The 24,416-nt window shown below is 53.7% G+C and overlaps 2 protein-coding genes across 5 annotated transcripts; both read left to right on the top strand.

Moving 5' to 3' along the window:
- The first annotated feature begins 284 nt into the window (after positions 1-284).
- Positions 285-14,378, top strand: E2F4 (E2F transcription factor 4). The gene is made up of 10 exons (XM_065029124.1): positions 285-490; positions 2,319-2,428; positions 2,923-3,086; positions 3,602-3,643; positions 6,529-6,590; positions 6,930-7,215; positions 8,248-8,427; positions 9,618-9,665; positions 11,740-11,784; positions 12,121-14,378. Exons 1-10 carry the CDS (start codon positions 338-340, stop codon positions 12,234-12,236), a joined length of 1,206 nt encoding a protein of 401 aa, XP_064885196.1. The 5' UTR covers positions 285-337; the 3' UTR covers positions 12,237-14,378.
- Positions 14,379-14,569: 191 nt separating this feature from the next.
- Positions 14,570-23,780, top strand: ELMO3 (engulfment and cell motility 3). 4 transcript variants are annotated; one of them, XM_005512628.3, is made up of 20 exons: positions 14,570-14,788; positions 14,860-14,900; positions 15,019-15,091; positions 15,167-15,217; positions 15,673-15,842; positions 16,689-16,788; positions 16,893-17,044; positions 17,927-18,005; positions 18,643-18,693; positions 19,053-19,175; positions 19,345-19,476; positions 19,751-19,855; positions 20,369-20,477; positions 20,700-20,836; positions 20,930-21,093; positions 21,199-21,311; positions 21,941-22,045; positions 22,202-22,284; positions 22,502-22,582; positions 22,766-23,780. In XM_005512628.3, exons 1-20 carry the CDS (start codon positions 14,711-14,713, stop codon positions 22,976-22,978), a joined length of 2,160 nt encoding a protein of 719 aa, XP_005512685.2. In that variant the 5' UTR covers positions 14,570-14,710; the 3' UTR covers positions 22,979-23,780. The 4 variants fall into 4 exon arrangements, with proteins under 4 accessions (XP_005512685.2, XP_013225951.2, XP_064885193.1 ...); XM_013370497.3 differs by lacking the exons at positions 14,570-14,788; positions 14,860-14,900; positions 15,019-15,091; positions 15,167-15,217; positions 15,673-15,842 and having other exon boundaries at positions 16,707-16,788; positions 16,874-17,044; XM_065029121.1 differs by lacking the exons at positions 14,570-14,788; positions 14,860-14,900; positions 15,019-15,091; ... (2 more) ...; positions 16,689-16,788; positions 16,893-17,044 and having other exon boundaries at positions 17,987-18,005; positions 18,627-18,693.
- Positions 23,781-24,416: the final 636 nt, after the last annotated feature.

Below are 24,416 nucleotides of genomic sequence, written 5' to 3'. Positions count from 1 at the left end.
CACCGAGTGTTTTGGAGCGGACGAATGTAAGGGGCAGCACCGAACCGCCCCGTTCGCCCGGGCGGTGTGAGGGACGCCGGTGGTCACGCACGGGGTGCCAGTTTATTGTAACAGCTTCGCTACCACGGGACGGCGTGGGGGCAGATACACACACCCCACGTCCACCCGAGCTCCCCGGACCGGCAGCCGGGGCCTGACGGGCTCCGCGCGCCCGGTTCCCCGGAGGAGCGTCCGTTGGCTCCGCCACCGCCCCCCGCCCGCCCCTCCCGTCGTGCCCCGCGGGCCGGAAGCGGAAGCGCGGCGGGGTTGAGCCGGGGCCGGAGCCGGCGGCGGGCAGATGGCGGAGTGCGGGCCGCAGCCCCCCGGGGGTGGGAGCGGGAGCGGGGCTGCGGGGGCGCCCAGCCGGCACGAGAAGAGCCTGGGGCTGCTCACCACCAAGTTCGTGTCGCTGCTGCAGGAGGCCAAGGACGGCGTGCTCGACCTCAAGCTGGTGCGGGGGCTGCCGGCGCCTGGGGAGGGCCTGCGAGGTGGGGGGGCGGCTTCACCGTTCTGCGGGGAGACCGGCGCTTCGGGGGCTGGAGCGGGTGTGTTGGGGAGTCGGGGCACAGCGGTGCCCGGTGCAGCAGGTGCAGGGTCCCCGGTTCCCTTGCCGCCCTCCGCCGCTCCCCTCCGGGCGGCTCCCCCGCCCGGTTCCCCCCCTGGCCGAGCTGTCCCGGCCGCTCCCCCGCCTCGGCGAACCCCGCCGGGTGTTTCAAGCCCCGTTTGGCCGCCTTGTCTTCTGCCCTGCTGCCACACGCCCGGGTGCTGCTTGATCTCTTCTCAGTGGTGCCCAACAGTAGGATGGGGAGCAGCGGGCACAGACTGAAACCGGAGGTTCCATCTGAATATGAGGAATGAGGGGAAACTTCTTTACATTGAGGTGCCAGAGCACTGGGACAGGCTGCCCAGAGAGGGTGTGGAGTCTCCTCTGGAGACATTCAAACACACCTGGACACGATCCTGTGTGATCTGCTCTGGTGACCCTGCTTTAGCAGGTGGCTTGCACTTGATGATCTCCAGAGGTCCCTTCCAACCCCAAGCAGTGTGAGATTCTGTGATCACCAGCACCATCATGATCCTGCCCTGTGAAGCCTCCGAGACCTATAGAAACAGATACCTATAGGAACTGTGCCTCTCTGCTGTGCTTTGGCCCTCTGGCCTGCAGCAGGATGGGAGGTGCGGGCAGGTTCATCTCTGCCAAAGGTCGTCCCTGAAGCCCTGAGGCTGTGGAGAGGTGCCCTGTGAATGTGCCTTGCTTCTGCGTTTTGAAGATCTTCACGTAAAAGGGGTATATAAAGCATGTAAACCTAGGCCTTTCCTATAGGTGAAGTTCCTTTGCTGTGGTTTATACAAACGCCTCTGACCCTTTGCAGGCAGCAGACAAGTGCCAGAAAGTCCTGAAGATGCAGGGCTGGGGGAATCTCCTGGCTGTCGGCTTCTGCCCTCCCCTGTACCAAACTGTTGTCTCTTTGGATTTGGGCAGAATACCAATAATTTCCTGCTTGAAATGTCTGTTAAGTGGGATTCGTATTTGTTAGCGTGATTTGATCAGTTGTGTGGTGCAGGGTCTACTAAGTCCCATTACTGGTAGGCGAGAGGGAACATTGTTCCTGTGCTGAGCTGCTGTGTCTGCAGTGCCGCTGACATTGGTGCTCCCGGCTACACCAGTGTGCCGGTGCTGGGTTGCCATGTGGCAATGGAAACAGTTGTGAGCAAGGCAGGGAAGTCCCGGGGCTGCTCAGGAGCTCCGCCTTACAGCTGTGGTTACTCCTCCCGGCGTGGTGTCTTTCAAACAGAGGAATCTGCCCCTTGAAAAGGTGTCAATTCTCTCTCAAGCGGCATCAGATCAGATTTAGAAAAGACCTTTAGAATGTCAATTTCGCTAAACTGCTGTCAGTTGCACAGATGGCTCTCTGTGTTCCTCTTCCCATCTCTTTTGCCCCAAAGGCGCACTCAATTTTTAGGCTGCCAAACTAGTGTCTTCTAGCACTGCTTTGCTGCTGAGGATTGGTGATTTTTGGACCCACCGCAAGTGAAATGGCTGAAATTTGGTTTGTGCTTAGTTGGGAGGTTGCTGGGTATGAAAAGGAATGAAGTCAGGGCAGTGGCTTCTTTTCGTGGTCGTAATGACATTGAGAACATGCGTTTGTAATTTGAGGCACTGGGAGAAGAGAGGTGTGAGATGGCGAGCAGAGTGCTTGGCCAGGAATTAATCTGACAGGCAAGAAAGAGCGAAACATGACTGAGAGTTTGGAGTTAAGTGTTTAACCTTTTTGCAGGCTGCAGATACCTTGGCTGTGCGTCAGAAGCGACGGATCTACGATATCACAAATGTCCTGGAAGGCATCGGGTTGATAGAGAAGAAATCCAAGAACAGTATCCAGTGGAAGTGAGTGACAGAGAAGATTTAAATTGTTCACAGGTCCCTTTTAGTCCCAGTCTAAATGACACTGGGGTTAAAATGCCCTGCTCAGAGCAAAATGCCTGGGCATTTTGTGCATGTCTGTACTTCCCCCAGCTGGGCTATGCTGATGGTAGTAATGAGGAAAGCTCAAGTACGTACGGCATGTGTCTTTTACAGCAGAGCTTTTATTTTGGTACAAACTAAGTGTTTGCAGGGCCTTGGGCTAGAAAAGATGCCTCTAAAGGCAGTGGAGATGGGGAAGAGCCCTGCCAGTCTGTGGGTTGTAGGAAGATGTACCAAATGTTGCTGTGCTGGAAGGTGGGGATCTAGAGCAGGTACAGATGAGGCTTTCTGGGCGATCTGCCCTTGGTGTGTGACAGGGGTGGCAGTAAGGTGGGGTGACAACCTCCCTGAGAGGCTGGGGCTGGTCTGTGTGCCTTCGAAGGCTGATGTGTGTCCCTCCTTGTTACCTCTCCCAGAGGTGTGGGTCCTGGCTGCAACACACGTGAAATAGCTCACAAACTTATTGAGCTGAAGGCAGATATAGAGGACCTGGAGCAGCGGGAACAGGAGCTGGAGCAGCAGAAGATGTGGGTTCAGCAGAGCATCAAAAATGTGACAGAAGACGTGCAGAACAGTCGATATCCTTGGTGTGAACTGGTGACTCTGTCTCTGTGTTTGCTTGCTGGGCTGGAGCGCAGAGAGCTGAGGCTGGGGTGGGCACTGCCCTGCTCGGGGCACAGTGTGGTTGTTGGCGACCTGGCGTTGCTGGAGAATCTGCACTGACAGGGGTAAGAGGCAGCACCTGCCTTTGAAATTTGAGTAACTGTCCAGCCTGGGAACCAGCTTTCTCAGCGGTGCCTGGCTTCTCTGGCTTTTTGAAGTAAAATCCGCCATAATATTTACAGTGATGAGGAAAGTGCTTCTCCCCAAGCCACAGGTCCTGCTTTCTTGAGTGCAGAGATGCTCTTGTGGCCTGTCTCAGGGTGTCAGCTTTGAAGAGTACGTAGCTTGCAGACCTCACCTGCAGACCAGAGCGTGGCACGGAGAACCTTCTGGGAATGACATTTGTTGTGCCTGGGAAGGAAACACCAGGTGTCCTTTGAGTTTTCTGTCTTTGCAGGAAGCTGCAGCCTTTCTCCTTAACCTTGGAAACATTAGCATATGTGACACATGAAGATATCTGCAAGTGCTTCACAGGTGAGGAAATGGGGCTCCATTGTACAGATGTGACACTGCCGTCCAGCCACTCTCCTCTCTCCAGAACAGAGGAGGCAGCACACCATGGGCTGCCCAACAGCATCAAGTTCAGTGTTGTGTGAGCTCTGATGCCATCCTGGCTTTGTGTACCCCCTGAAGCTTGCAGAGGTTCTTCGTTGGTTTGCTTGTGTTTTGGAACTGTGGTGCAGGCTGAATTTCAGCTCCTGTTTTTTCTCATTGATGGCTATTGAACTCACTTTCTCAAAAGTGAGTTAGGGCTTGAAGATTTCCATGCTCGGAGTCTTGTCAAATATGGATTTGTTATTTGGATTCATAAAAAAAAGGCAAGAATACATGTTTAAAGGAATGTAACTGTGACTCCTAAGGAAGTCTTTTTGTTGGATGTCACTACGTGGGTGTGGGTGCATTACATTAGAAGCTTTTGAGGGCTTAGGTAGGCAATGTCCTAATAATAGGAAGCAAGTTTTATTGCATGGTAGAAATCTGGGTGTAAGCAGAGCATATAAAAAGCAGTCCCTTAGCTGCATCCTGCCTTCTGCCAACAAGAGGGATGTAGTGAGTGCCAGAGGGAGGTAGTGAAGAGCAGGGCAGAAGGGAATACACGGCTTGCTGTGACCTCACTCCCTGTGGACTGCCTTCCTAAGGCTGTAAGGTGTCTCTATAAAAAGCCACATGTTCTGTCTCTGTGGGGCAAAACTGAAGAAAACCCACAGATGTCTCTGTTTCTTCTCTATTGCCAATTTTAATGATAAGTGTAGGACTGAAAAAAAAATAATCCCTGGTGGCCAGTGTGTAGTACAGCAGCTGGCAGGACATAAACTGTTATTCTCAGCTGTGTTGGTGTGCATTCACAGCTCCTCTCTGCTTCAGTGGATGCCTCACCTCTCCTGACCTTGTACAACCTGCATCTGTGTGCGTGCAGCAGAGACTGAGGGTGTTTGTCCTGACCTCCCCCGAGCATGCCTCACCTCACCCTTCTCTCACTCTCTCCTCATATCTTCTCACGCTTCTCTTCATCAGCTCTTCTGTTTTTTATCTTTGCCTCTGTGTGCTTTCGTTGTTCACCAGACTTTATACTGCTTGAGGACCTGCTGGTAACTTATGCATCACCACCCCCTCTGCTTTACTGTCTCTTCTGATTTAAGCTCGGACTTTCTGGGGGCAGGGATTGGGTTTTCAGTTTGACAGTGCTTGGGGCCAGATAACTTTTAACAGTCTGGAAGAGTTCACTGGAGACCAGCAGACAGCTTATTGCTTGGTTGATTGGGTGTTTTGCATATTATTGCACCTGTTTTTTGTAAACTGGTTTGTGTCTGAAGTCAGACCTTGCCAAAACGTATGGAGGTTAGATGTTATTGAGGAGAGACCTGAATTCCTTCTAGAACAGAGGCTTGATCCATGTTTTTTTTTGTTGTCTCTTCAATTTTCCTGTATGAATATGCCTTACCTGACTTTTTTGCCCTCTCCTGAGTATCTGAGGCTTGCAGATGTTCTTTGTTGCATCTCTTGTGTTTTGAAACTGTGGTGGAAGCTGAATTTCAGCTCCTGGTTCTTCTGATTGACTGCTATTGAACCCGCTTTCTCAAAGTGAGTTAGGGCTGGAAGATTTCCGTTCTAGGAGTCTTGTCAAATATGGATTCATTATTTGGATTCATTTTAAAAAGTGGTAATATATTAACCTTTAGTGACTGGGAAACATAATTTTCCCATCTGTTGCTGTGATGCATTTTGCACTTGCAGAATCAAAAAGGAAGTGGGAACACCATACACTGGCTTGTAAAAGTGTTTGGGATGTAGCTATCAAGGGAGATAGAAATTCAGCACCTATATTGTTAGAGCTTACCGGTCCCAAAGCTTGAGCTTCTGTCTTTGAGCTTTGTTATGCATTTTTAATGTCTTTTAACAATATTTTTCTTAAGTGCAGATTTGCTAAAAGAATCCTATCTTTTTGACAAATCCTTTGGTATTTTTAATCCCTGTACCTTTTCCTGATCTGACCTTTATTTGCTTGCCTGTAATTAAAGGGTGTTCCTATCTGCTGTCCACTCTGTCTCATCACTCTGGGGAATCTCCTGTGTTAATTATGGTGTGAAGCTTAAAGCAGAATACCGGTTAAGTGTGAATACTAACCACACCAAAGCTTAAACATTCAAAGTGAAAGCTGCTGACTGCTCAGTTTGAATATGTCTAATGTTCGCAGCAGTGGTGTTTCTCTCTTCACGTTTCTCTAAACCCAGATATGGAATGGAAGCTGCTGACCTGTGACTGTTGCACTATTAGGGGCGCAGGTCTTAAGGAACTGCCAAACTTGAAAAGGGAAGATGCTGTCAGCCTGGCTCCCAGCCCCGCGTGCGCTGGGCTCTCTGCAGGGTCCAGGACAACTAACGACAGGCAGCTCTTGCCAGCAGAGGTTGAGGAGTGTTGGTTTGGGGTGCTGGTACTCCAGCACAGGGTTCCTGCGCCTAGTTTGACACCATCTCTCCATTGACAGACTCTTTGAGTTGTGCCCTCTTTTGTTTATGATTCACATCTAAAAGCTTGTGACAGCTGAATGAAGGATCCTCCCCTTAGAATTCAGATGTTCCTAAGAGTGAATTTAGGCCAGCCTTTCTGAGAGAAGGAAAGGTTAGTCCTGCTAAGGATTCTGCTCAAAACCTTTAGGATTGCTTTGGGACAGACTTGGCAGGTTCTTTGTGCCCTGGGCAGTTGGCACATTGGCAGCTGCACCACATATTTAGCAGCACAGGAGGGTGTCAATGGCAAGGGGGTGCAAGAGATTTGGGGCTTTGAGGAGGGGCTCTTTGTCAGTGCTTAATTATCACCAGAACAGTGCCCACTGAGTGCTGACCAGTCTGTTTTCACAGGAGACACCCTCCTTGCAATTCGAGCCCCATCAGGTACACGTCTGGAGGTTCCCATCCCCGAGGTGAGTGATGAATGCGTGGGCAGAGAGGAGGAGTGTTTGCCAGTGTGGGCTGGGGGTTGTTGCTGGATTGACCAGGCTGGGAGTTGGCAGTCAGGGGTTTGATGGAGTTGGAGGAACCAGCAAACCCAAGGAAGTCTCCAGATGTTAAATAATTGCTAGGAAACTCTGATGTTTGGAAGTACGTGAGTAATTGCGGGAGCACGCCGGGGGAGGGTGGTCCTGGGCATCAGCGGAATTGTGTGTGGAACTGTCACGGCACATCTTCCCTCTGGGAAATTCCCATTCTGTTTGAAAGGGGCATTTCATGTCTGGTTGTGTTTTGCTTTTGACTTTTCTTAGGGCCTAAATGGTCAGAAGAAATACCAGATCCATCTGAAGAGCACAAGTGGTCCCATTGATGTTCTCTTAGTAAACAAAGATGCTTGGAGCTCTCCTCCTGTCGTACTACCTGTCCCTCCCCCTGAAGACCTCATTCAGTGCCAGGCAGTTGCACCCTCAAAACCGCAGATACCACCACTCGCCCACTTCCAGGAGGCATCAGTTCCCAGCAGCACCCAGCCCTCTACGCCAACACCCAGCAGCACACAGGACCACAGCCCTCCCGCGCAGAAAGCCCCGAGCACAGGTGAGAGGGAGGTTCCAGGAGGCAGAAACAGGATGGTGACTGAGAAAGGGGAGCATGTTCCTTGGCCTGGCTGGTCATGCAGCATCATCAGCTCCTGGCAAAGGGAGCACCTCTCCCTTGCTGCAGTGAGCCTTTTCTTTTGTCTTGGTTAGTGGGACGGACTCGGTGTGCTTGTGGAAATAATACAGTTAGCTTCTGGAGACTGAGGAGGCAGCGCTGGAGGAGACACTAATCATACAGATTCATCCATTAGCTGAAGTTTGTAAAACAGTCTTCTCAAGTCTCCTGTTCACCTTGGAGCTTGAAAAAATACTAGATTAGGTTGGTTGTAGCTTTGTCCAGTCAAACTTTGAAAGCCTCCAGCAGTGAAGATCACCAGCTTCCTTGGTGAGCTCTTCCAGGGCTGCAGCATCCCCTCAGTGAATTCCATTTTCCTGATGTCTGGATCCCTTGAGCTTTATCTTGTGCATGTTACATCATTGGGCACCACTGAGAAGTTCTTAATTTTTGTAACTGCCTTTCAGGTAGCTGCATGCTGCTGTTAGTTTGCCCTTAGGCTTCTCTTTGCCTGGCTGAACAAGCCCATCTCCCTCCACCCCTCCTGCAGGCCATGTGCCACAGACCCCTGGCCAGCTTGGTAGCCCTCAGCTGGATCTTTTCCATGTCTTCTGTGAACTGGAGGATGGCCAAAGCTGGACACAGAATTCCAAGCGCAGCCTTAACCCCAAGCAGGAGGATAGTAACTTCCCGCAGCGCACTGGCCACGCTTCTCCTGGTGTAGCTTACTTTGTGTTAACTGCTGTGAGAGCGTGCTCTTGGCTTACGTGTAGCCTGGCACCATCGAGACTGCTCTCCAGCAGAGCTGGAGCAGGACCAGGGAGTTTTTACTGGGTGAGAGCAAGAAGCCTTCTTCCTATGAAGCTGTCTGTGCTCGGCCAGTGCTGCCAGTGACGGGTCAGTCTGTGCCACAGCTGCTTTGCTTTGGGGCTGGTGGGAGATGATGTTCTTGTGTGTGTCTGTGACCCTCTCCAGAATGCGGCGTCTCCACGGCAGAGTCCAAGAGCAGCAGTGACTTTGACCCCCTCAGCAACGCGTCGGCGTCAGCTGGGTTAGATACCCAACCACTCCAGTCCTCTGCATCGCTGGACAGCAGCTCCGTCCTACCCAGCCCCTCTACCTCCTTCGAGCCCATCAAGCCAGATCCCACAGGAAGTGAGTATGCACTCTGCTTTCCTCTGCTGCTCCAAGACTCTGCTGCTTGGAGCGAGGGAGAGGCTGCCGGCCTCTGAGGAAGGAGCTGAACTCAGTTCTGCCTCTGCTCTCAGCCAGGCTCTGTGAGGGGCGAGCAGGCAATTCCCTGCCAGGGTGCTGGGGAATATGGAGAGAAGGTGACTGTGTCATGTCTAGTGTCCTGCTGCTTTCTGTGATGTCAGTACTAGAAAATTTGCAAGGGACACTCACATGACGCACATCTCTGCTGTTATATGTAGGATTATTCCCTCTCAGTCCCTTCCATAGTGCAAAGTCCAATTCTGAGACTGCTTGCACCTGTAGAATTTCTATCCATCACTGAAAGTACCTTTTGTAACTTTTGTGGAGTTATCCTTTATTAGGACACCTCTAGTCTCTGTTTTCCTCCTTTACTCAGAAATAATTCATCTATCTTTAGTGATCTTGTGGTCTTAACAGTCTCTCAGTGTGTATTTGGGGAGCATCCTGATGTGCTTGGTGAGGTGGAATGGGCTTTAAACAAGGAACATTTGAGCTTTATGCCAAGAAATGAAAGGCTGGACCAAGGACAGAAAAGCATCCTCCAAGTAAGATGTGTTGCTTTGATGCTTTGCAGCCCACCTTCACTGCAGCAACACTCCGGAGGGTTGTGGTTAGGAGAGGAAATCTTGCTCAAATGTAGCTCATGAAGTGCTTTTTCACACTTAGGCTGCTAGTGTGTCTGAGAGAAGCACGAACTGTTGGTCTTCATGTTGGAGTAGTCTTGATTGTGGAATTAGGCCTTTGGTGTGCGTGTAACTTATTGTATCCCCGTGGGCCTGTGCTGCCTCTCTAAGGGCCTGTCCTCACCCTACGCGAGGTAAATCAAGGTGGGCTACAGCAGCTGGTGCCATGTGAGGCTTACACACAGGCAATAATTCCTCCAGAGCCACTGTCTGTGATAACATGTTCATGTCCTGGGGCTCCTACAGATCTGTTTTAAAGTAGCCAAGTTTAAGTATTTTATTACTGCTCATTTCAGCAGAAATACGTTGCACAGGCTGTGGGAGCAGAATTTCTGGATGGCATATGATGATTTGGGTGCATAAGGAGTACAGTAGGACAGCAGGTGATTAAAGCATTTCAGACTCTTCACGTAACGATGCAAAACATGTGGTTGTTTGTCTTTGCAGTACTGGAACTTCCCAAAGAGCTGTCAGAAATGTTTGATCCAACGAGAGGTATGTTCACTCCCTGACCACGGCTTTGTCCTGTGCCCATCTACTCACAGAAGTGGGACACTTTTATTTGCTCCCTTTTGGATTATTTTGGGGATTTGGTTTTGTAAGGTGTTTGTGGTCATTGAGCTTCTGGCTCTCTATTTGTAGTTAGACACTCTTAAAATCACTGGTTTCTGTCTGTTTGTGAAGGTGAAGTACCTTGGTCTAACATAAGCCTAAACTTGGAAACGCTGGGGTTTTTTTTATCTGCACATTTATTTCCCTTCAATGCTGGCGTAATACTGCAGCGAGGCAGAGCTGAGTACACACAAGCACTTTTGTGGTGGTGACAGGATATGTACAACAGTCCCCAGTTCTGTGCTCTAGCAGGTGCTTTGTGAAAGTGCTGCCTCTGTTAAAAACCCCACAGTCCTCAGTGCACGTGTGCAACCGTCCAATCTGTGCTGGGAGCCCTGGAGAACACCCTTCCTTCCTCCTTGCTCAGCACCCGCTGCTGTAATGACCAAGTACCTCTGAAGAGTGAATTTGAATTTGTAACGTGAAACATAAACTGCTGCAAGGCCCCAGCCTGTGCAGAAGATCTAGTTTAACCCAAACTAGCTGCACTATGTGACTGCGTGGACACTATTATAAAGGAGATGTTTGCTGTCTGCGGCAATGTATCTTGTTTTATGTTGCCAGTTTGGAGGATGAAGATAGAGATCCAGGAGTGAAGGACAACGTAACGTGGCAAAGTCAGATTTTAACCGCGATCCACTACTGAATTCACGCAAAAGCTGCGTTCTGCAAAATAGAGCCTACAGTTACTTAGGCAAAGCTGAGGACTGTAAAAAAAGCAACACTGCAGAGCTCAGAGAAGTGAGCCTTGCAGCGTGTTCCCTGCAGCCTCTTCCATCCCTGTGTGAGCGCAGTAATGTTGCGCTGGCAGCTGCTTTAAGGCTGTACAGCTTAAGCTGCAAGAGCCTGGAGTTCTTTCTTAGTGTTTTGTATTGGAATTACTTTTTCTGCATGGTTTTCCCTCTCCTAAATGAGCACCTAAAAACTGCTTGTTTTAAACTCAAATCCTGTATAAAAACTGAATTTCAACACACACATATACACACCCTGCTATATTCCCAGCCCTCATCTAAGAATGCAGGTTCTGCATTTAACTGCTATTTGTTGAAGCTGGTATTAGTCCTGGCTAGTTGCTTGGTGTTGAAAATCCCTCATCTCATGGCACTGAATTAGGCATGTAGGTTCCTGTCCTTCAGGAACCAGCCTGCTGTGGATAAGCGTCTTGAAAACGGGCTGATCTGAGCTTATTTTGTGAAATCTTATTTCAAGTGTGGGTCATGTCTCATCAACCCAGTTAGACTGAGTTAGATCTTAACTTGGTGAAATGAGAGGGTTGTTTTCAAATGCTCGACTTCTTAAATAGAAGAGACAACACTAGAGGAAGGAATGACATTTCAGGGAGAATTAATGATTTTAGAGTTTTGTGTGGGCAGTAGAGGGAGAGCAGAGTTAATGGGCCGTGAAGGAAGGATAGGCAGAGCTCAGATGTTCGTTCTGTTTGGCAGTGGGCAAGCAGTGAATCTGCCAGGGAGTGGGGCTGGATTAGTGGGCCGAGGGGAACTGATTAGGGAGACAACTGGAGGTTCATTAGTTCTACTGCGCATTTGTTTTTTAATTTTTTCTCCTCTTCTGGCAAAGCTGGTGAGTAATTGAGGACTGTGAATACATCAGGCCTTACCAGCTCAGTGTCAGCTGCATGTTGAAGTGTTTCCTCTGGAGAAGCTTGGGGCACCAGCTCAGATGCCAGTGCGGGGGGAAGGCACAGCCAGAGATGATGGAGACTGGCGTGTGGTTGAGCTAAGCTGGCAGAAACCTCCCACACAATTTTTTTTATGCTGCTTGAATTGTCTGACACAGATTTCCCATCCTCCTTTGGCCACTGGCAGCTGCACACGCTGTGCCTTGGCCAGAGAACGGGTAACAAGGGTGAGGAGCACCCTGGGAAGGGTGGGACGCTGCAGCGGAACAGGCCAGGAAAGCAGAGTGCATTGCTTAACCATGCTTGTCTCTTCCCCAGAATGCATGAACTCTGAGCTGCTGGAAGAGCTGATGTCATCCGAAGGTGAGTCTTGGAGTCTCCCCCTCACGGTGTGGCCTTTCTGGGGGAGGAAAACAGTACTGTGTGACATTACCCACTTGACAGTCTTGTGACTGCAGACTTGCCCTCATCCTTTCTGGGCTCTGGACACAGACTGTTCTCACTGTCCTGCCAGTCCCTGTGAGGTGTGAGGACCGGGAGAGCCTCTCTTCCCTACCACAAGGCTGATTTGAACAACCTTCAGGGCTGTGACTGTGGGGTGGCCTCTGTGTGGCTCCGCAGCTCCGTGCCCACTGGCAGCACTTGGCTGGGGCGGGAGTGCAGAGTTTTGTAACCAACCGTGGGCTTTTCTTTCCCCAGTGTTTGCTCCCTTGCTCCGCCTCTCCCCTCCACCTGGAGATCACGACTACATTTATAACCTGGATGAGAGCGAAGGCGTCTGTGACCTCTTTGACGTGCCTATCCTCAACCTCTGACTTCTCAGTGCGGCTGTGAGCCTCGTGAACACAGACCGTTTTGTAACTCTTTGGAAAGTGTCTATTTTTGGATTCCTTTTGTGCTAGAGCTCAATGAGTGAGCAATTCAGAGATGCTCTCATATGGACTCAGAACCAAGAGATGTGGACAATACAGGCTGGGAGCCTCCCCGTAGCTTCTTCTTCTGTTGCACGTGCAACTCGCTCTGCTGCATCTCTCTCTCCACTGGATCCAGGGCCTCAATTCAAGGGGTCTTGTGTTTTGAGTGTTCCCAGTTCACCCGTAGAGTTTGCCCATGTGCCTCTCTGAGCTTCTTCAAATCTGCATGCCTTGGTTTTTCCTGCACTCCTAGAGGCACTTTGCACCTCCTAGGTACCAGCTGCTACAAGGAGCCCTAATATTGTGGTCAGTTCACAAGCCCGGCGGTAGTTAGCTAGATTTTCTCAATGTGAGCAGTTCAGATTGGTGTGTTTATATTTCTGAAAGACAACGAGGAGAGGAGAAAAGAAAAATGGCACCAAAGTGTCCATTTCTGCCAGTGACTCCAGACCAAGTTAGTATGTTTTACAAGAAAAAGCACTTTTTCTAGCCAGCTGTGCCTCCTAGTGGGACTCGGGAGCTGAGCATCCCTAGTAGGACCCAGGAGCTGAGTGTTCACCTGAGTGTGCACCAGCAGCGATGCTGGCTTGGCATTCACCAGTCTGCTGATACACGAGCCCAGGTGCTCCAGCTCCTTGTACAGCAGCTGTGCTGTTTCTACAGGGCTGAAGAATAGGTGCCAGTATGGTTTTTTGGGGTCTTTATGTTGTTTTATTTTCCTGAGTGAGGAAATGTTTGAAAAGACTGCTGCAGCTGGTGCCTGTAAGGTACTCCAGGTACATCAGAGCCTGCTCATATTTGTGAATAGCTGTCTTCTCCAGCCATTGCACTTGAACCTTCAGCTCTCTAAAAGGCAACCAAGCAGTAACAACTCAGTAGTACTTTCTGTGACAAGTTACATAGGTGTTGTCAAAGTAGTGCTTTCTCCCCCTCCCCTGCCTTTTTCTCTCTTAGGGTCTGCTCAGGATCAGGCTTTCTGTATATTTGAATTTGCTCCTCTGGTGTCCATACCCACACTCCCAGTTCCTGATCCTGTGGCAGGTCGCTACCTAGTGTGATGCTTTCTCTGCATCATTTGTTCGCAAGATTTTCTTCGCTGCTTTGTAATGGAAGGTCTGCTGTCGGGTTTATGATGATCAAGTGTTAGCAGTCTTCGATTCTGGAGTAAAATGCCCTGATGGGTTTGTGTTGTACTTTGCAAGCCCCAACGTGGGTTTTTGGTCAGATCCTGTATTTGTGTGTCTTCAGTTTTGCACATCTTCCTGCTGACGTGGTGAGAGCGGCCGTCCTGCCTCCCCTGCTCCGCAAACTGCCGAAGAGAGGGCCAGGCCAGGAGCACGGCTGGCTGTGCAGCCGTCCACGTCACCAGCGGGTGTTTAACGTCTCAACTTTAGCCGCTCGCTGCCTGTGAACCACACAACCAGCTGGAGCACCAGGACTAAGGGATGTAAAGTCACCAGTTCTTGGAACCTTGCAGAGGTGAAGAGTATGTGCTTGAGACCTACGTCCCCGAGGTGGCTCCTTGGGCCATCCTGCTCTGTGTGGGACTCTTCCAGAAGAGCCATTCCTGTCTGCGGCCCTAAAGCACCAGCGTCCTCTGTGGGAAAAGCGTGAAGAATTCAGGAGGAACAACAGGACGTTGTCTGTTTCTGGTGCTGGCGAGACAGCCGTGGCATGGGACCCTGCCAGGGTGAACTGCCAGCCTGCACGCAGCCGGTCCCAAAATGTCCCCCCTTCGCATGGAAGCTGACCCAAAGCCCTCAGTCCTGCGTGCATTAGGTGGGCTCCCTGGCTTTGGTGTAGCTCAAGCTCTTTGTGTACTGCCTGGCCCTTGCCCTCCTTCCAAGTATTTGTGTTCGCCACCAGTTAGTTAATCTTCGGAAAAGGATACCTAGAGAAAAATTTACAGTTGCAAATGAACTTTTGATTCATATATAAAGATTATTTTTATACTTTTTTTGCAAAAAGAGAAAATTGCCTGTAATATTTGTACAGTGTTCTCTGTCATGAATAAACAAAAAACCTTTCCAGTTTCCCACCCTTCCCCAGCCTGCGCCTCCTCTGTGCTGAGCCCGGAGGGACTGGGTGTCTCCGAAACGTGGGGTGCCCGCCAGGCCCTTTCCTGGTGCAAGGCCCCATCCTTGCCGTGGAGGTGGGTCCTGCCAAACCTGCGTCAGCTCAGGTGAGGGGGCCGGGCCGGGCCTGCTCGGGGCTGGGTCCGGCACTGCCCTTGAGTCCGGTGGTGGTGGCAGTGGCTGGGCCCTGGGGCCGGCGGCAGGGCCCCCCGGGAGGCGGGGAAGCGGCGGCAGCGACCCGGAACTGCGGCTGGGCGGGGAGCCGTGCTAAGCGGCGGTGACGGTGCCGTTGCGGGAGCCATGCCGCCGCCCAAGGACGTGGTGAAGATTGCCATCCAGATGGTGGGAGCCATCCCGCAGCTCATCGAGCTCCATCAGGTACCACCCGGCACCCCCAAACTCCTCCCCACACCCCTCGCCCCAGCTCATGGCCGCTCTCTCGCTCGCAGACCAAGCCGCTCACCTCGGTGCTCAAGGACGTCTGCGATGCGTGAGTACCGCACCCGTTGCCCACCGCCTGGTTGTGACAGCCCATGACCAGGCCACTGCTGGCCTGGTGGTGACCAGCACTAGCCATACAGTGCTGTGACCAGTCCCTGTCGCTGCAGGTGGAGCCTGCCCAACGCCGAGCGCTACGCCCTGCAGTACACGGATGGGCGGCAGACCTACATCACCGAGTCGGTGAGACGCCCCCCGAGCTCTCCCCAGCCCCTTGGCACAGTGCTCCCCAGCTGAGCAGTTCTTTTCTCCTTACAGAACCGCAGGGAGATTAAGAATGGGAGCATTTTACGGCTGACCACCTCTCCGGTACATCCCTCTGCGTCCCCATCTCCTCCTCTGCCGCATGCTCTGGTGGGATGTCCCCCTGTGACAGGCGATGTGGTGCTCCGAGCCCTCTGCCGCTGCCTTCCTCAGCCACTTCTGGCTCCTGACGGCTCCTCTGGCCTCAGACCCAGCAGACTTGTCTCAGCCTTCATTCTCCCTCAGCACAGCTTGGGGGAGTTTGAAGAGAAACTAAATCATCTTTGGACACATGGGCCAACCCATCAAGTGTTCTGAGCGTTGTTCCAGCTTCACTTCCTCCCTCAGTTCCTCCTGCTCTCGGCTCTGGTGGCTCTGTCTCTCAGTCCAGCTCCTCACTGGGGCTGCTCTAGCCTGAGCCTCCTTCCAAAACTTGTGCTTGAGCTCTTCCAGCCTCTACTTCCAAGCTTTTTGCTGTCTTTCGATGAGCTGCTTTTGCTTCAATCTTTCCTTCCTGGTAGGATCAAGAAGCAGAGAGGTTGTACAGTGGGATCCAGAGCAACAACTCAGATGTGAAGACTGACTCGCTGAAGAAGCTTGCAAGCCTCTCCCAAGACGTTACCTTTGCTCAGGAATTCATCAACAGGAATGGCTTGAAACAAATCTTCTATATTGTGGAAGAAGGGAATGCGTGAGTATCAGGAGAGGACTTTCCTCGTGATTCTTGACTTTTCTTCTCCCTTGCTAATGCTGCATGAGCTCTAAGCTGGGTGTTGGAGTGGACTCCGTTCGTGTTCCTGGCGTGTTGATCCCTGTGCTGCACTGGCAGCAGGATGCGTGGCTCTGCAGGTTCCTTACCTGCAGGTACATGTCCCCACAGGCTGGCAGCCGGGGAAGGTCCCCAGGGCTCTGTGCTCCTGACTGCTCACAAGCACGCCCAGACTTGAACCTCGCAGCCCTTTGCTGGCTGGGTCATCTGCTGCCCCATGGGTCTTGCTGCCAGGAAACCCGTGATGATGCCAGCCTCTGCTGCTGCTTGTTCCTGCCTCCCCAAATAACCCATCTGCCCTGCAGTGTTAGCTGTGAGAGATCTGCAGGCAGCTTAAGAAAACCCAGGTTGCTAAATACTAGCACCTGCTTGACTCTGTCAGGATGTGATTGTGCATGTCTTCCAAACTCCTGCCTCACAGAGGATGTGGAGCCTAAACCAGGCAGTGCAGCACAGTTTCTTGGAAGTAGGCGAAGGGATTTGGGTTGGCTTTGCTTTTCTGAGGGCTTGTCTGCAGTGATCTTTGTACCGTAGTAACACAGCTTTCCAGATACTGTTGAACTTCCCCTGCCTCAGCTTCCTGGGGTGACTAAGCGAGGGTCCAATTTCTTACCCAACACTTTCTCTTTCATTTCTTCTCCTGCTCACTGCTCTCTGATTCTCTGTTTCTAACTTACCCACCAATATGCACCTGTACCCCTGTCTTCTGGTGGCGACTGTGGGGTATCTGGACCCGTTCTCACTGTGTTTGCTCATCTGTTCCCCCAGGACAGGGGAAATGCTTGCTCACACCCTGAAGGCCTTCATGGAGCTGATGGAGCATGATTTTGTTTCCTGGGAGACTCTTAGCGCAGCCTTCATCAGGAAGGTAAGTGCCTCCTGCAGGCTCCACAGCCTGTGCTCTTGGGAGTCCTTGTTGTCCTCGTCACCCAGGCTCGACCTCCTGTCAACAGATGGTTTTGTGTCTTGTAGATAGTGAGTTATGTGAATATGAACGCAGTGGATGCATCTGTCCAGCAGCTCTCCTTGTCTATCTTGGAGAACATGGTGCCCACCAGTCGCCTCCTCTTTGAGCTAGTGAAAAAAGAAGTGACACTGGATCGTCTGCTTACCCACCTGCAGGTGTAAGTGGGGAGCCCAGAGCACCATTCACCCCATCCCAAGGCTGGTGGGGATGAGGTGATGGAAGAGATTTCTCTGGGTTTTGCTGACTACGCCCTCAGACACATGGTGCGAATTTTGGGGCTGTCCTATGCAGGGACAGGAGTTGGACTCTATCATCCTTGTGGATCCCTTCCAACTCAGGACATTCTATGATTTTATGACTATCCCTGGCACAACACTGTGTTGTCCCTTCCTAAATAACTTGTGGGAGATCAGCCTGTCTTGTCCCTGAAGCCAGGGGTTGGAATCCACTCCATCTCCAGGTCAGATTCCTTCATGGATTCGTTCATGCCAGCTTCATCCAGATATTTTGGTTCTCTAGCTGACCAGCGCTTTTTCTGGCAGTAGCCATTCCTTCCCATTCCCCAGTGTATTTAAGAGCCATAGTCTGTTCCCTGCAGCTTGGGGTGGTGGTACTGTACCGACCAAACAGCGTTCGTTAAGTTCCTCAGCTAAGGTGGGTTCTTCATTCCCTCTTCTTCCTCATACCTCTGCATTTCTTCAGTTTGGAGGTTTTCTTCCTTAGAAAACAGAGAGGCTTGTGCCCAGGGCTCCTGCCAGACAGGAGGCTTCTGCTCACCCTGGGTTGTCCTCTGGCTCCAAAATGCTGCACCCAGGAGTGTGTGCAGAGCAATATCTGATTCATTCCTGGGTGCTTTGTGGTCACAGTTGCAGGGAGCACCCACCCTTGGTGCCGCTGGCAGCAGCTGTTCACTCCTGGCTCTGGCCTCTCTGGGTTCCCCAGCTCCATGCAGCGAGGCGGGGAGAGGAGTCTGGCTGGGGGGGCAAGACCATCCTCAGAACTGGGGACTGTGCCTATCTCACTCCTCCTCCTTCTGCAGGACAAATGCCCAGCTGCAGCTGAAGGCGATGGCCCTGCTCATTGCGCTGCTGCTGGCTGCCACCGACACGGAGCGGCGGGTAAGGGGCCACTTGCTGTCCACGGGCAGGGTGGTGGCATTGCAGATCCGAGCACCGCGGTGTCCTTGTCACAGAGATGCTCTGCTGTCTCACACCCTTTGGAGTAGTTTTGGGGGGATACAAGATCTCAAATGACAGGAGAAGTGTCACGGCTGGTGGCGGCACAGTAACCAAGATGGCCCAGCCCCAGTGCCTGGCACATCTGGGCCATCACGGCTGGAGCCCAATGATGGGGTCTTGGGTAGCTGTGTCCTCCACAGTAGCGTTTGTGCTGTCTGGGTGGTGGGGCTGTGAGAAGTGGCTGCAGGTGTTTCAAGTCAGTGTCCTCGCTCTGACTCTTCTCCTTGACTGACACAACCTGTCCTGGCAGTCTGGTGGGGCAGGATCTTGTCTGAGCCCCTTTGGGGTGGGCTGGTCCTGGCTGCCAGGGCAGTGGAAGCTGGGGACAGGTCTCCACCTCGTTGGTGTCAGAAGTGACTGGTGGTTCCAGACTGCTGGCTCCTTTCTGTCCCCACTCTGCCTGTGGCCCAAAGCCAGGCATAGCGGGGCAGCGGGTCTGCAGAGAGAACACTGGCTTTTTCTGGGAAATGGCGGTGTGCTGAGCTGGGGAACGTCTCACAGCCTCCCCGCTTCCTAGGACATGATGGACTACCTGAGGGAGAAGAACATCAGGCAGTTTATCCACAAGGTGAGGAGCTAGGGTTGTGCAATGGTCTGCTCTGCGCTTCTTCCTCTGTCCTTCCTCCCCAGCCCCTGTCCCCTCAGCCCTTGGTGACCGTGCTTGGCCGCACTGCCTGTGTGCCCCACACCCCTCTCTTGATGCCTCCAGTGGGTGCTGCTGCTCTGGCACCCATGTGCCCAGGGTTGCTCCCCTGGCTGCCTGCGGTTCAGCGCACCCAGCACTCCCCCAGCCTCAAGGGGAGCTGCTGGCTTCCTAAAGCCCCTTCAAGCAGCAGGACCTGCCCGGCTTTGGCTGCTTCGCCCTGGGCTTGGAGGAACGAGGAGCAGCAGCCTGGGGGGAACCTACTCACTCACGGTCTCCTGTAGAACATCATCCACAGCTCTGAGCCACTGGGGGATGAGATGGCCCATTACCTGTACGTGCTGCAGTCTGTCAGCCTCAACCTGTGCGAGCGCCGCATGAGAAGCTCCATGGATCCCTACTCACAGGTTGGAGTGCTCTCCTGACAAGCCTGGTCCTGCTCTCTTCCACCTCTGGGTGCAGAGGCAGGTGAAGGTTTGCATTTGAGTGAACATTTGATTTAATTGTTGGTTTGTACTGGGAGAACCTGCTTGTGTGGGGCTCACCAGCATCCCTTCTTCTCTGCTCTCCCTCCAGGAGCAGCGGGAGCTCCTCCATTCTCTGCGCCAAACCGCCTTTGAGTCGGAGAGTGAGGTCCCTGCCAGCAACTTCAGCACCGAGCGCCGGCGATCCCTGTGCGCCAAGGAGTTCCGCAAGCTGGGCTTCACGGTGCGTCCTCTCTCCATCCCCTCCCCAGCCCCACGCTGGTTCTGTCACCAGCCTCAGCAGCACCTTCTGGTGGCTCCCCTAAGCCTGGTGTCCTTTTGATGTGATGGGCCACCGGGCAGAACCTCCCTTCTGCTCCCTCAGCACCGCTAAGCAGTGGGTGCTGTGGAGCTGCTGCGACTCAAAAGGCAAAAACCCCATGGGTGAGTCAGGAGGACTGTGCTGCTCAGAGAAGAAAGGAGCAGTTGCTGAATTGCATCGTCTTGTGTCCTCCTAGAACAACAGCAACCCAGCAGAGGACTTCCGCCGTGCCCCGCCAGGACTCCTTGCCCTCGACAACATGGTGTATTTCGCCAGGCACACCCCCAGCGCCTACGGCAGGGTGCGTGCCCCCTCCCAGAGATGTGCTGGTGGATCTCCACCTTCTTTTCCTTTCCTTGTGACCTGTCCTTGGCCAAACTCACCTTTTGGGCAGGTGTCCTACTGTTGCACTGTTTCAGATGGAGCCAAGTCCTTCCTGGGGGTAGGAGCAGCCATTTGAGGCTGGTGGCACTGAAGGTTCCCTATAATTTTTAGTATTTTGTCCACAGCTTGGTTTCTAGGGCTGAGCAGATCTGGGCAGATCAGGAAAATTTGGGCAAAACCAGCCAGTGGCTGCAGAGCATGAGCCACGCTCCCCGTGCCGTGCCTGGGATAGGCTCCCGCGCCGAGGCAGGGGAAGGACACTGGGGCTGCTTCCTGGGGAAAGCTGACTCCTTCTGTGAGGAATGGCTTAACCTGGGGGGACACCTCGAGTAGGATGTTCAAGAGGAGTGTGACATGTCTGAGCCCCACCATTCGGGCATACTTTGCGTCCACGGCCCATGTAACATGATGCTCTGGCCCTCTCCTCCAGTTTGTCCTCGAGAACAGCAGCCGGGAAGACAAACACGAATGTCCCTTCGCTCGAAGCAGCATCCAGCTCACCCTGATCCTCTGCGAGATCCTGCACATCGGAGAGCCGTGTATGTCTGTGCTCCAGCTTCTCCCTCTCCGTGCCCTGCTGCCTGCTGGCTGGCAGGAGCTGGGGACAAGCTGCCAGGGCTGCGGCCATGGTGCCACCAGGCTCTGGCATGGCCGACAGCAGAGGAAGGGAGGGAGGGCTGGGAAATGTCCTGGTTCTCCTGGACACTGAAACCCTCTGGAAAAAACGGGGAGTCTGGCATCATCTGTCCTTCTCACTGCAGGCTCGGAGACGGCTCAGGCCTTTTACCCTATGTTCTTCGGGCAGGATCATTTCTTTGAAGAACTCTTCTGCATCTGCATCCAGCTGGTGAACAAGACCTGGAAGGAGATGCGCGCTACCCAGGAGGACTTTGACAAGGTGCGAGGGGATGCTCGGCCAGTGGGCTGTGCACGAATTCAAGGGCTCTGGGGAATGTCACCAAGAGTGGGGGTGACGTCCTGTGCCCTGCAGGTGCTGCAGGTGGTGCGGGAGCAGATCACAAGGACCCTGTCCCTCAAGCCCACCTCCCTGGAGCTATTCAAGATCCGGGTGAACACGCTGAACTACAGTGAGATCCTGAAGCTGCGTCAGACAGAGCGGCTGCACCAGGAGGAGACACTGGCTGTACCCGTGCTGTGAGTGGGCTCTGGGGCTGTAGCAGGGGACACTGTGGGGCTGGGGGAGGTCAGCGAGCAGCCACCGAAGTTGTTGAGCTCCTCCTCTGCTGCCTCTCACCCCAGGGAGCTGCGCGAGAGGCTGAAGCCGGAACTCCTGGAGCTGATCCGCCAGCAGCGCCTGCTGCACCTCTGCGAGGGCACCTTGTTCCGCAAGATCAGCAGCCGCCGCAGGCAGGGTGAGTGCCCGGTAGTGTGGCAGAGCCTTGTTCCCATAGAATCACAGAATCACAGACTGCTTGGGGTTGGAAGGGACCTCTGGAGATCATCTAGTCCAACCCCCTGCTAAAGCAGGTTCACCAGAGCAGATCACACAGGATCATGTCCAGGTGGGTTTTGAATGTCTTCAGAGAAGGAGACTCCACACCCTCTCTGGGCAGCCTGTCTCAGGGTTCTGGCACCTCAAAGTAAATAAGTTTCTCCTCATGTTTAGACAGAACCTCATGTGTTTCAGTCTGTGCCCATTGCCCCTCATCCTATCGCTGGGCACCACTGAAAAGAGTCTGGTCCGCCTTCTTGACACCTACACTTGAGATATTTATCAGCATTGATAAGATCCACTCTCAGCCCACTCTTGTCCAGGCTGAACAGACCCAGCTCCCTCAGCCCTTCCTCGTAAGAAAGATGTCCCGTCCGCTAGAGAAGTCACAATGAGATTGTGAGGAGTAGCATTTGTAGCTGGTGTGGGCTCCCCCATGGGGTGGGAGCAAGTGGGGTGTGTGCTGGTGTGGGGGCAGCTCCATCCACCCAGGGAATGGGACATCAGCAGGGCAATGCTGATCACCTCCCGCTGGCCCTTCTGCCGCAGACAAGCTCTGGTACTGCCGCCTGTCACCCAACCACAAGGTGCTGCACTACGGGGATGTGGAGGAGGGGGTGCACTCTGCCCCCATCGAGAGCCTGCTGGAAAAAAGTAGGTGATGGGAGAAAGAAGAGGGATGGGAAGGAGCGGGAAACGCTCTGCCCAAGTGGCAGGTGGCTGTGAGCCCCCATGCTCGGGCTCTGAGTGCTGGGGACCTGGGGGAGAGGAGAAGAGAGCGGGTGCTCATGGCTCCTTGACTTGCGCCAGTTCCCGTGGCGGACATGAAGATGCTGCTGGTGGGAAAGGAGTGTCCACACACCAAGGAGAAGAGCTCCGGGAAGCAGAACAAGGTCAGCACCTCCCACCCCACTCTGCACAGCTGGTGGTGGTTTGTGGTGGTGGGTGGTGGTTTCATGGACTGTGGCAGGTTTTTGATGTGGTTTGAGACTGGAGATCTCTTGGGTCTTGTGCGGCGCAGAGACGGAGCAGGCAGCTCCTGCTCAGAAACCTGCCAGGCTGGGAAGAGTCTGGCTGAGCAGCCAGCTGCCCGCTGTGCTGTCCCTGCAGGACGTCCTGGAGCTGGCCTTCTCCCTCGTGTACGATGTGGAGGAATACTGCCTCAACTTCGTTGCCCCCACCCGCTATGAGGTGAGCCCCGAGGACTGGCTGGGGAGGCACATGGTGGCCGAGTGTCCTGGCCAGGGGACATCAGGCAGGGGAGGGAGTCACGTGTGTGTGTATGTCCCTGTGGTGGGAGCCACAGCGTGGGACAGGGGGGCTCTCAGGCTGCCCAGCGCTGGTGGCTGAGACGCCTGTGTTCTGTCTCCCCAGTTCTGCCTCTGGACAGATGGGCTGAACGTGCTCCTGGGCAAGGAGATGACAAGCGAGCGAATGCAGACAGACCTTGATGTTCTGCTGTCCATGGAGCTCAAGCTGCGGCTCCTGGACCTGGAGAACATCAGCATCCCCGACACCCCCCCTCCCATCCCAAAGCCCCCCAGCAATCTGAACTTCTGCTATGACTTCAGCCACGCAGAGCAGTGAGTTCCTCCCTGTGCCCTGTCCCCCCTGCCAAAATCAAACCCCTTCCTCCAGGCTCTGTCCTCCATCTCCTGCCCAAAGGTTGTGCCTTGCACAACCTGGGGCGAGCTGCCACCCCTGCCCATATCCTGCCCTCCTGCAGGAGCCTGGGGATGATCCACAGAGCTTTCGGCTCCTCTTTGAGGGGGGTGACCCCTCCGTGGTGGTGCTGCCACCCCCTGCAGCCAGGCTTTGGGCAGGGAGGGCAAGAATGGGGGCAGGAATAAAGGTGTAGGGAGCACTACACAGGTACAAATCTGCACCGCCTGACTCCCCCTGCCAGCGTAGGGAATCCTTTCTGGACAAGAAGGGGTTTAGAAAAAGGATGAAATACCCTTTCTGCTCAGTTTGGTGAGCAGACAGCATCTCTAGAGCACACTGTGCCAGCCCAGCCAGGCCTCTTCTGCACTGAAAGGGTTTTGTGCTGAGCCCTGTGCTCCCCCGTGTGCCCCCGCTTTGGGAACTGGGGTGTTTAGGGTACAAGCCGCCTCTCCCAGCACCGTTTCAGTTGGGCAGGGGCTGGTTGTGCCAGTCCTGGTGCCTTCCCCCGTCCCAGGCGGGTACTTGCACACTTCAAGCCCTGCTGCTGCACTACTGCACCACGAGCTACCTCCTGCCCAGCCCCCACCCGCTGCCCCACACCCCCTGGTGCCAACAGCTTCTCCTCGGGGGGCTGCAGTAAAATCTGCAGCTGCAGGTCGCCAGGGCTCCAACTGTGCCTCTGCCTCCCACCCACTGGGACAATAAACACTCGTGGGGAACTCGGGGCTGTCTCCTTTCCAGTGGTTTGGGGAAGGGGCCAGTGGGGGTGGGAGCTTCAGCACAGAGTGCGAAGGAGCTGGGAGAGCCAGCAGGAAGGTTTAGTTCCTGCCGTTGAGCAGGTGTGAAGTCAAGTCCCCTCCGAGGACGGCGGCTGTGGGGCTGCAGCTCAGGCTCTTTCCAGCCTGGGAAGGGTTCAGAGCGCTGCTCGTGGCCCCAGTGTTAGGCTGGACCGGCTCAGCTCCTGCAAGTGGGCCAGTGCCTGTTGCGCTTGGAGCTTGGAGAGCAGCGTCCTGGCCGGACAAAGGCTGTGACACAGAGAGGTGAGGCTGGGACGGGTGGTTGCTGTGGGGCTGCTGCCGTACGGGACCAGGCTCTGCAGCCCCAGCTCTTGTCACGTCCCCTGAACCACCAGGAGCCAACGGAGCTGCTGAGGAGTTAAGAGCGATGTGGCTTGGTTTTGGGTCAGTCACTTAGAATCACAGAATCACTGTGGCTGGAAGAGACCCTCAAGGTCAAGTCCAGCTGTTAACACTGGCACTAACCCACGTCCCTAAGAGCCTCATCTACGTGTCTTTCAAACCCCTGCAGGGATGGTGACCCCGCCACTGCCCTGGGCGGCCTGTTCCAGTGCCTGACAACC

Source organism: Columba livia, chromosome 13 (assembly GCF_036013475.1).
Source record: "Columba livia isolate bColLiv1 breed racing homer chromosome 13, bColLiv1.pat.W.v2, whole genome shotgun sequence".
NCBI lineage: Eukaryota > Metazoa > Chordata > Aves > Columbiformes > Columbidae > Columba > Columba livia.
This window is presented reverse-complemented; position numbering and strand designations above follow the sequence as displayed.